Source organism: Folsomia candida, unplaced genomic scaffold (genome assembly GCF_002217175.1).
Source record: "Folsomia candida strain VU population unplaced genomic scaffold, ASM221717v1 Fcan01_Sc004, whole genome shotgun sequence".
NCBI lineage: Eukaryota > Metazoa > Arthropoda > Collembola > Entomobryomorpha > Isotomidae > Folsomia > Folsomia candida.
In genome coordinates, this window is record NW_019091196.1 from 713,616 (window position 1) to 726,035 (window position 12,420).

General features: G+C 32.8%; 1 protein-coding gene across 1 annotated transcript in view; it reads right to left on the reverse strand.

Moving 5' to 3' along the window:
• Positions 1-12,184, reverse strand: part of LOC110848148 (glutamate decarboxylase) — a 38,513-nt gene extending 26,329 nt beyond the window's left edge. Inside the window, exons 1-3 of the mRNA XM_022095287.2 lie at positions 11,856-12,184; positions 10,739-10,940; positions 7,177-7,413 (exon numbers count right to left, since the gene is read on the reverse strand). Coding sequence (XP_021950979.1) covers positions 7,177-7,413; positions 10,739-10,874 — 373 coding nt within the window. The 5' untranslated portion in view covers positions 10,875-10,940; positions 11,856-12,184. The remainder of the gene's footprint in view (positions 1-7,176; positions 7,414-10,738; positions 10,941-11,855) is intronic.
• Between the last annotated feature and the right edge of the window lie 236 nt (positions 12,185-12,420).

The window sequence follows — 12,420 nt, forward strand, 5'->3', positions numbered from 1 at the left end:
AATAAACAGCCTGGCGTGAACTTCACTTTTAAGTACAATTTTGTATTTTACTAAAAATGTATCAAATAAACGAGAAACAATCCAAATTCATTTCCGTAAAAACGAAATTTATGGAAGAAACCTGTGAGGTTGGATTTATTGAAATCATAAACATCCCTATCAGCCTCGTCTAGCTAACCTCTTAACTTATTAAATTGTTTAATTCCAGTAAATTGCAAAAATGACGTTTTAATCGTACTTTTCCTAAATATTTATACACGGGGCGATTGTACACTTTATTCCAAGTCTGGAATCCAATAAAAGGTGTAAAAAGTGAATATTTACAAAGGTTTAAGAGCTTGACGTGAATTCACTTTTACATTATGTATGCATTTTAGTAAAAAAAACATATATCTAATAACACAATAAAATCCTGATCATTTCTAGAAAACGGAAATTACTAAAGGAAATTTGTGAGGTTGCATTTGTTGAAATAATAAACCGTCCGTTAGATCTAAGTCTCCATTTACCTCTTAACTTCTGAAATTGTTTAATTATAATTACTTAATTCTAACGCTGATGTGTAAAGTAAATCGTGTTATTGTAAGAAATGTTTATACATTTATTGAAGTTATAAATAGTTTTTCGTAAAAATTGACAGGATGATCTCATAATTTAATAAATTGTGTAACCAAATTTAATTACAAAAATGGCTTTAAAATCGTGCTTTTTTTAAATTTTTATACACGAGGCGATTCTGCATTTCATTCTAAGTCTGGAATCTAATAAAGGGTGAAAGAAGTATAAAATGTACAAATTTACCAGTTTGATGGGAATTAGTTTTTACAATTATGCACATTTTTAAATAAAAAATAGTGCCAAAATGCTGATCATTTCCAGAAAACGGAAATTTGTGAGGTTGCATTTGTTGAAATAATAAACAATCTTTTCCAGAAAAATTCCTGCTCATCTCATAATTTATTAAGTTAATAATCTAAAATGGAAGTTTCCATCTTCTAAATTTCAAATTTTATATAAATTTAAAAATAATTGTACAAACGACTTTTCAATCGTTCTTTTTTAATAAATATTTATACACGTGGCGATTGTGCATAAATTAAAATTTAATCAAAATAAAATTTTTAATTTTTAAACTTTGATTTTCAAAATTTCAATTTGATAGTTTAAATTAAAATTAATTATACAAATGGCGTTTAAATCATTTTTTTCAATAAATGTTTATCTACGAGGCGATTGTGCATTTCATTCCAAGTCTGGAATCCAATAAAGGGCGGTGGTGGAAGAAGTAGGAAAAAAGTGGATATTTACAGAACGGGGTGGCTGTGAAAATAGAGATTACGTATGAAAATAAGGTCGTGGTCTGTTGGGTTTGTTGGTGCATGTAAATTGCAGATTGGTTTGGGAACGAAAGCTATAGAATAATCAAGATTCGACTCGCTGCTGCTGGTTCCTATTCTCATTCTCATTTCATTCTCCGAACGTCCCAAATAACGAGGAGCAGGAGAACACAATGCGAGTTTAATTTCGAGAGAATAATAATGAAAGGAGGAAAGAATGTGGATGATAAATTGGCTGTTTTTTATATAAGCCAGAAACTTGCTGTTTTACAAAACCCAAAAATTTTCTGTGTTACAAACCCCAGAAATTTTGTACGTACGAAATGGTGCAATTTTGTAAATATTTATTAACATTTTGAGTGGCTTGGAATATAAATGAGAGAATTTTTAGAATTATATGAAATTTTCGGTTTTACACATCCAAAAAATTTGCTGTTTTACACAACAAAGAAAATTGCTGATTTACAAATCCTAGAAATTTGCTGCTTTAGAGAAATTTTTGTGAAAAAAATGTACAATTTTGCAAATATTTATTAACATTTTAACTGCCTCGGAAATAAAAGAGTGAATTTTAAGAAATATCGGTTTCACAAAGTCCAAAAATTTACACATGCAAAGCTTACCTGCATTTGTCCCTGTTCTGTATGTAGCGTTGTTTTATTTTTGCTAGAAATTTTTTAAATGCCCAAATTTCAAATAAATAAATAAAATTTGAACATTATTACAAACGTTCCACCGCTATCGTTTTCCAGACGAATGAAAACTTCGAAAATGGATACGAAATTCTTTGTAGAAATATATCTAAAAATACATAGATTTGCTGAGAAATAAATGCATCATAAAGGGACCTAACTTGAATTGTGGTTTAAATAAACTCAAAAAATTTCTATACGACTCCTGTATTTTTCAAATTTTAATATTTTTCTTGGTCAGAAATTAACGAATACATTTTCACAAATTGTGCATCGCATTCATGTCAAAGACGATACAAGATTTGTAGAAATATTAGATTTCGATTGGCTTTGGAATTTCTGAATTTCTAAAAATTTCTGCCAAAAATATGACTACAAATGCAAGAAAGGATTTTTAAATATTCGGAGCCCAAAATTTAAAAAAAATATGAAATTCTTCGTAGAATTCCCAAACCAGGCATAGTGGAATCTAGATATTTATTGAGTTGGTTATTAGAGAGATTTGGGTCGAAGCTGAAATCAAATCCGTTTCGGTTTGGCTTCAACATTTTACGAAGCCAAGCCAAAACAGATTGTCTTGGACGAAACAGGTTTGGCTACAAGCTAAATTGATATCAGCTTGGCCAGCCCGCAAAATTTAAACTTTGTTGACATTTAAAATGTGTTCACATTTCTTCCTCGGTGATAAAATTAGTTAATTTTTCGCCCTGGGCTATAGACACTTCCTCCATGCTTATTTACACTATGAGATGCTATTTCTAATTAGTTAATTGAAGAAAATGAAACTTTTGTAACAAGGAGAAACTGATGATAAATTCTCACATGTGTGAGATTCCGTTCAAAAAGTGCGCGGTACAAGGTGAGACAAAAAACTCGCTCTCTGATTGGCTGAGAGCGAGTTTTGGCGAAGCCAAAACACCAGCTTCTGGAGCCGCTCCCGAAGCCAGAACTTTCAGTTTAGCTAGCGATTCTGGCTTCAAGAAAAAAATAGTGACGTCATCAGTGACGTCACCAAGCCAAATTGGAAGCTAAAATGCAAAAACGCTTCGACCCAAACCTCTCTATTATATAAACCCCAAAAATTTCTGTACGACTCTGAAATTTTCTAATTTTAATATTTTACTTTGACCAGAACTGAATGAATGCATTTTCACAAATTGTGCATCCCATTCATGTCAAAGACGTTAAAAGATTTATAGAATTATTTGATTTTGATTGATCCTAGAATTTATGCATTTCTAAAAATGTCTACCAAAAATAGAGGGTGTTCCGAAAGTAATGCAACTTTGGTAAAATGCATATATCCAAGGGTATCAATTTGCCCCAAATTCGAAATAGGGTAAATATTGTAGTCCATACGTTTATCTAGTAGAATCCGAAAACCAGAAGTCGATATCTCTATCCGTTCCAAAATGAGGTCAAATACCACCAAGCAACTCGCAACCATCGTCTGCCACTATAACGAAAAAGTGGTTACGCGCTCCAAGAAATTGAGCTGTGTTCACTTTAAAAAAGAACAAATTTCAAAAGTGACAATTTGCTGTGTACTACTAAGGTATGAGCTGCAAAAAACTACTAATCGCAAAAAAATATCTGGTCGGCCCATTCGTGTGGCAGCCCCGAAAGTAATAAACTTCGTGAAAACAGAAATTTGCAATGTCGGAGCGAAATTCGCTGAAGTACTTGAAGTTGTCACCTAACACCATACATTATTTTAAAGCTTAGAAGTTGGACATCAAATCCTAGAAGGTTATATAAGCTTATAAATATAGTGAAGAGTAAAATAAAAGTAGCAAGCGGGAGGCCAGAAAAAATCCTTGACCTGAAGTAATCAAAATTAATCAAAATTGATCGTCCTGTACAAGACGATTTACTGCTCAGATTATCAAAATGCTTTTATTTGCACATAGTACAACTCTCCCACCTTCAAGAAAACCATTTATGCAAAACTGGGAAATAAATCTAAGCCAAAGTATCCCGTTCCGCCTTAAAACGGATCAAATGCAATTAACATGGGAGAGGTGAACAACGTTCCCAAATTTGTCAAATACAAGACCTATTGAACAATTTTAGTTTTTATCCAAAAAAAAATATTGCAATCGAAAAACTTCAGTCAAAAATTTGAACTTATTTCACCACATGTTGTCAAAAATCCCAAAAAAGGTAACCAGAAACAGTGGCGAAGCACGAATGGGAAGCCCCCGACAAAAGCTTCCCCAAATTGGGCGGAAGGAGATGTATGGACCATTCGAAACAAAAAGTAATTAGCTTTAACCTTTGTATATTTCTGACCAAAATTTCGCCTAAACTAATGCATTGCTTCAGTTTATATGTGCATTTGACCAAAGTTGCATTACTTCCGGAACACCCTCTAACTTCACAGAACAAAGGCAAATGCAAATATGTATAACAATTCGTTCAGAAATAATTCTAAAATTATCGGAACTCAAATTTTTAAAAAATAGGATATTCTTAGATAATCAGATCTACAAATAGATTTCGCCAGAAATAGAAGTTTCTTGGATTGGATCTAATTTAAATTTATAATTATAAATACACTCAACAAAATTCTAAACGGTTCTGAAATTTTCAAAGTTTGCAAATATTAATATTTTACTTGAATTAGAAATGAATTAATGTATTTTCACAAATTGTGCATCCCATTCGTCTCAAGATTATACAAGATTTGTAGAAATATAGATTTTGCTTGGCTTTGGGATGCATGTTCAGGAATTTACGAGTTTTTATTTTATTAATTTCAGATAAAAATAACTCAATAGAACAGTCTACATCAAAATTTGAAAATTTCTATAAATTTTATTAAATGTATTGGCATATAGGCATACAATTAAATATGTAAATTAGCTCAGAAATTTCTGCAATTTTCGAACAAAAGAACTCAACCGAAGAACAAAAAAGAAAATTTAACAATTTAATAAGATTTAGCATTTTAAGAAACTTAAAATTCTGTAAATGTCTACAATTTCATACATTTGCACTAATGCAAATATTAACATTTTGATTGTCTCAGAAATATTCACATGAGTGCCTGCATTTTTGCACAAGATTTATTCCTCCGGTACACTGAGAATAAAATGTTAGCAAATTGCTACTGGGCGGTGTCTATATATGACCTCACCGGTTTGGTAGCGATTTTCTACGGAATTGTAGTAAATTTGCTACCATCTTGTAGCATTTCCTTATCTCGCTGTTACGGTTAGTCAAAATGTGGTAGAAAATTTACTACAATTCTGTGGAAAATCGCTACCAAACCGGTGAGGTCATATATAGACACCGCCCAGTAGCAATTTGCTAACATTTTATTCTCAGTGTATACATAACTGAATTGAAATTTTGAAAGCTCTTTAAAAACTTACTGCACTGTTCAAATATTAACATTTTAATCACAAATATTTAAATGAGTGCATTTTTACACATGATTCATTCCTCCGAATTTCAGACCAAAATACAGTAACTCAATCAAACAATAAATCAAAATTCAAAAATGTTACCAGATTTTGAATTTTAAGAAACTTAAATTTCTGTAAAATGTCTGCAATTTCACTTATTTGCACTTATTCAAATTTTGATTGGCCCCTCAAATATTTAAATGAGTGCCTGCATTTTTGCACATGATTCATTCCTCCACAATTTCGGGTTCTGGACCAGATGCGGGTGACAGGGTGGGTCGCAGATGGGCTGGAATTCGGATTTTCATTTTATCCGAACTACTACCCGGACTTCCCCCTCCCGGGGCAGCAGCAGTGTTTCGGAGTCAGTGAAGAGTAAGTAAAAGGCAGGGGCTCTAAATCCCTTCACCTTTTTACTGTATTTCCTCTCCAGCCGACCAGATAAGTTTGGAGAGAGTCGGATTATGCCCACTTTTACTCAAGCCGCAATAATGTCAGAATCAGATAGTGCTCTCCTTTTCTCCCTTCGGATGAACCTCTTAATGCACATCAATCATTTCGTGGACTGGAAGGAGATGCAAGTTTTGGACATGCAAATTTTATCGCGAAATATATAATTACCGAAAAAATACAAATGAAAATTATGTTCATAAATTTTGCCACTTTTAATTAGATTTTTGCAATATAGTTGAATTATGTCTCTAAATACGTAATTACGAAGCAAAAAAGAAATATTCTTTAACAAATTTTCAAAAAAATGTATAGCTTTGAATTAGATTTTGCAACGTTTTTGCAATTTGCTCGATTTTTTCGTAAAATAATAATTACGACGAAAAAATTAAATACAATAAATGTTCATAAACTTCTCTTAATGCATACAAAAAACCACGTCAAATTTGATACGAGATACAATTTCTGAAACTCGATTTTTATCGAAAAATGATAATTACGGAGAAAAAACGAAATACGATAAAAAAATCATGATTTTTATAAATTTTGTAATCAATTATTTGGACAGAGTCGGATTATGCCCACTTTTACTCCTAAACCCGCAATAATGTCAGAATCAGACAGTGGCTGATTCTCCCTTCGGACGAACCTCTTAATGCACATCAATCATTTCGTGGCATAAAATGTAATTCCTGATAAGCAATTCTTATCGCGAAATGTATAATTATGAAGAGACGAATAAACAGAATTTTTTGTATATTTTCATAAATTTTGTAACTTTTAGTCAGATTTTTGCGACGGTTTTCGTTTTTTTAAAGAGTGCATTAGAGCATTAATTTAATTGGAGGTTGTAAAGAGAGTGGTTCTTTTTTGCAGTTAAAGTAACTAAAATCTACAATTACGATTATTACTTATTGCAGTCATTTCCGCGTTAATAGTATATTTAAATTACTTTGGGAGTATTTTAGCAATTATTTGCAAAGTTTTATAAATTTCAAATTTGCAATTTTGTAAGTTGAGCGTTGTGAATTGGTTGAAATTTTTGTAAACAGCTAATTTTTGTAAGTCGGATTATTAATAATTGACTAATTAATTGTTCGCCTATAATTACAGAGAAAAAAGTTTACAATTCTGTGCCAATTTTAAAGTGAAATTTAGAACAACTTTAAGCGTATTTCGTCATTATTATTACTTGAGCGTTGTAAGTAAATTGGTTGAAATTTACGGAAACCATTAAATCGAACTAATTAATTGTGGTCTTAATTACATAGAAAAAAGTCTGCTTACCCGTCTTGACCTGATATTTCAAGGTATCTTTGCAGTCAACGAGGAGCTGATCGAGATTCTGCGGTTCGTCTGGGATTGAAAAGTCCATGACTTCCATGAGCTGCGCGGGGTGGTGAAAGTCGACAATCTTCTCGTTCCGGTCGTTCGTCTTGTCCACAAATTCCAAAATGTAGGTCAAAAGTCGCTGGTAAAACTCGTGGAGTTCTTTCCCACCTTCTGGATTCCAGGGGACAAGGTCTACCGCAAAAAAATTGGAATTCAAAAACATGTCAGTACAGATAGGGATTTTTTATGAGTAGAATTATTTATGCAATTTCGAGGATACAAAAATTAGGAATTTTGGTAATAAAAACATCGAAATTGTAGAAATTTTTGTGTGCAAATATTTTGCATTGTGTGCACGAATATGAATTCCAGGCATTTGGGGAATAAAAAGTGGTAACAATTTTTTGCATGAAAATATCCTGCATTTTTTTGCACGAAAATGAATTTCTGACAAATTTAAATATCCACATTTTCGGTATTTCGTGCATAAAAATCAATTCTGACCATTTGCATGTTATACATACATACATAAATTCATTGAATATGAACTGCAATATTGGCATTAATTTAACTCCTGGATAAAAAATATTAGATATACGTACAGCCATAAATGCTACTCTGAATTTACATGAAAGTGAACGAGTGTGCTGAGCACATATTGAAAAAGTCAGGATGATTTCCAGGGGAGGAAAAGGAGAAGGATATTTATTGCCTCCAACGAGATTTTGATGAAGGGTGCGGATGGATGAAATATGTCCAGGGAGACACGTTTTAAGTGATCCCATCTCAAACTCAGTCGCCAAAATAAGTGATTTTTAACATGAAAATTTCCAACATTTCGGGGACCAAAACGAATTCCTTGCATTTTAAGTTTGAAAATTTTCGCAATTTCATGCATACAAATCAATTCTTGCCATTTGAACGTCATACATAAATGCATTGAATCCTAATTATGCATGTATAATATAATATTATACATGGGAGGAAAAGGAGCAGCATATTTATTGCCTCCAACGAGATTTTGATGAAGGGTGAGGATGGATGAAATACGTCCAGAGAGACACGTTTTAAGTGATCCCATCTCAAACTCAGTCACCCCTTGAGAGAGAGAGTGAGAATAACGAAGGAGAGATACATACATAAATAAATATGACACTGTTGCACTGCACCCAGATTATTGGGGTGATTGCATAAACTGCTTTAATCGAAAGGGTGGAGTGGAATAATTTAATTGGGGATTGAATATGTAGAGAAGAAAGTGCGTTAAAAAACTTAAAATATATTCACGTCAACTTTATCAATGATTTTTGTAAAATTTGCAAAATTATTTCTAATATGTTTCCTTGTTCGGAATATTTGTAAATTGTGAGGCAATTAACGCAATTCTTGGTAAGTTTGTAACGTTCGTAAATTTTATAACATAATTTTACAAACTTGTTCAAACCTTTGAATTACAAATTTGTAGGCTAATTTTCACTGGAATTTTTTGTAAAAGATTGTATAAACCAGGCAGTTCATGAATTTTACAAAGTTACTAACAATGCAAGTCTTTTACGTGTACAACTCAGATCTGGTTGGGACCAATTTTATTTTGTTCAGCACAAAAAATAAGCATACCCGTATTTTTGCATTTTTCATAATGCGCTAATTTGAGCGCGGGGCGCGAATTTTAAAACATTTTTCAGCCAAAACCTCGGTTTTTAAAAATTCTGTAAATTTTCGAATTTTAGCCCGAATCAAAAAATTCGAAAACATGTCTCCTCAGAATGTCTTACCTGACTTATGAAAAATCCACATGTATTATTTTTTGAAAAACTAAAAATTTGAAAGAGTTTATAATTTTAATAAATTTCAAAAACTGGCAAAAAATTTTGAAAATCAAATTTCGAGACAATTGGATTTTTCATAAGTCAGGTAAGTCATTCTGAGGAGACATGTTTTCGAATTTTTTGATTCGGGCTAAAATTCGAAAATTTACAGAATTTTTAAAAACCGAGGTTTTGGCTGAAAAATGTTTTAAAATTCGCGCCCCGCGCTCAAATTAGCGCATTGTGATAAATGCAAAAATACGGGTATGCTTATTTTTTGTGGTGAACAAAATAAAATTGGTCCCATCCAGATCTGAGTTGTACACGTAAAAGACTTGCATTGTAAGGCCTACGTGAATTACCTCTATTAATAGCAATATGATTATATGATTGATATGTCTCAAACGTTTCATGGAATGATGAAATTTCTCATGTTTGTCCACAAAATTTTTTTTATATCAAATTTCAACTTTTTTTCAGAAATTCATACCGCTGAAAGATTCTCTCTCTTCTCAAATTTCCTGGAACAACCCTACGGAAATGTTCGTACACCAGAATTTGGTGGCGGATATGTATCCCTGGGGAGTCGTGGTTGAGGGAGATATGGACACTTTGCCCAGAAAAAAAACGTCCCATTGTTTGCTTTCACCAACACCAACACCACCATCACTTTTACTTCTGTGTGTGCTCATCCAGTGGCCGCGGAAGCGTGGGGTCAGGAGAAAGGGACAATGTCCCCACGGTTGTTCGATGTACCCATTATGTGCCCATACCCCTCCCTCCCCTATCCTAACTGTCCCCCGATGCCCCCACGGCTTCCGCGGCCACTGTGTGCTCATCGCCACTGTATCTGAATTGAAGAGTAGATTCATTCAAGAGCTGACAATGGCAGACCACAATTGACTTGATTGATGCACCAGCCACACGTCCCCATTCAATTCAATTCAGAAGGGGGGAAACTTGTCGGGTGAAAGTGAAAGTTATCACGGGACAGATTTGATTATGACTGCGGCGGCTTATCAGGGATAATCCAAACGGAGGAATTTTTTGAGATTGGCAATAGCAACTTATTAATCACGGGACAGATTTGATTATTATTATTGCGGTGGGGGCTTATCATGGATAATCCATAGGCAGGAATTTGTCTCATATTTCCCCCGAACTCATCCTCTCAATTGATAAGCCAAGGGCATTGACATGCATTTATGAAAATTCGATGAAATATGTATTTAATATTTACGAAAAAAACGCCAAAATATTTACGAAATAAATATGTGCGAAAAAAGGCATAAAAATATAAAATATTCGCAAAATGTGTACATATTTCTGAACATAATGATGGCTATTTTTTGTGTTCAAATTTTGTTCAGTAAAAAAAATTCCATCTCGTGTACATACTTCAAATATTTATAAAAATATACGTTTTTTGTGAAAAAATATGTAAGTTTTCGTATTTTTCAAATAATAGCGGAAATATTTATATTTCTAAAAACCTAAAAGTATGTTCCAATATGCAAAAATATTTTGAAATTTTTGTGCTCCATCCGGCTTAGGGGACACACCCACACCGTATTAAATGAAAAAGTTGAACATTATTATCATTGATAAGACGGATGTGTACTTATCTGTGATAAGTTATCATTCATAAGGCGGAGAAGTGACTTAAATACTTATCATCTTATCATTGATAAGGCGTATAAGTGACTTACCCGTGTAGTAGAGATGACCAATGTCCTTAACCTGTCCTCCACCGCTGACGATGTTGGAGCTCTTGTTCATGGCCGTGTTCATGGTTTCCTTCACTTTGTCAGACGCTTCAGTGATCGTCTTCGAAATTGACTTCATTCCTTCACACGACTCCAGATCAATTTTGTGTAAGTTTTTTTTACACGGCACGAATTCCTAGATAATCTGTAGAGAAAATGGATTTTTTACAATTTTTTGGTAAATTTTTTTTATGTTTTAAGTAACAAAAATTAAACACATGTTTTTGTGTGACTAAAATGTCGAGAAATAGAAATTAAAAATAGTTGAATTTTGAAATATTAATGAAGATCGAGGTGACATCAAAGAGCAAGGAAAATAATAATTTGGAAGCAGATATTTGTTTTCGAAAAAATTATTAATATTATTATATTAAAAAATTATTGTTTCAAAAATAAAATACTGTTTTTTTTATATTAATATTTTTGTTTTTGTTTATTTTGTGTAAAAACAACTTTTGTGTGACTAAAACGTCGAGAAATGAAAATTAAAAATAATTTAATTAAAAATTTGTATTGAAGATTGATGTATCGGTAAAAAGTAAGGAAATTTAGAATTTGGAAGTAGGTAGATATTTTTTATTCGAAAAAATTAATCACGGTTAACTGATTTTTAGCGATTAATTGTAGATATATAGCTGTAATTACTACAGAAGAAAGAATAAACGGAAATCTACAATATATTTTCGTTTCTTTTTTTGGTTTGTGGTTAAATTTTCTGTCAATTTGAGCAATTTTTAAAAATTTATTTTTAAATGCAAAATTTAGTTAGAAAACGGAAATCTGCAATATTATCATCTTCCCCATACTTTTTTCGCTTACTGCCCAAATTTCTTGTCTTAATTTGAGTAATTAAAAAAATTACTTAAAAATTCAAAATCTAGATATAAAATCTTCAATATTCATATTTTAATTTTTCCCATACTTTTTTGGTTTCTGACTAAATTTCCTGTCTCAACTGGAGTAATTTTAAAAATCATATTCAACCCAAAGTATGTAACAAAACGACCTTCCCCTGTCCTTCATAAATATCGAATTAAGGGGGCAAATTGAGACAACTCACCTCTCTTTCACTCACCACTTCCAACTTTCTCTTCCACCTCAACCTTATGATTTCACCTCACAACCCTGAAAAATACGCTATTTTACTTTCTATATCACAAATTTGTCCGCACTAATTCACAAATCCAGTTTTCGCACAGGAGGAAAACTCAAAAATTTAGAACAATGAAACCACACAACAAATCGAAATTTTATTAAAGATGAAAGTGAAAGCTGTTACTTTTTTATAGATTAATTTTTATTTCCGAATAAAATTTTGAAACTTTTTTGAAACAATAATTTGGGAGAGCGGAGAAGAGGGTGAAAGTATTTAAGGGAGGACGTGTATCGGTGGAGTGAGTGGAAAGTGGGGTGCGGCGGTTGGGTCTGGTGTGGAGAAAGGAGGTGGGTCGTCTGCTGGAGAGGCTGCCGTTCCACTTTCTCCCCACCAATGGAACGCCTCGTCCTCATCGATTCTCAATTTCTCACCTTTGACATTCACGCAGAGTGGGTGGTGGAAGTGGTGCAAGTGGAATAAGTCGTCGTGGTCGTGGTGGTGAAAGTGAAAGTGAAAGTAAAAGCGATGG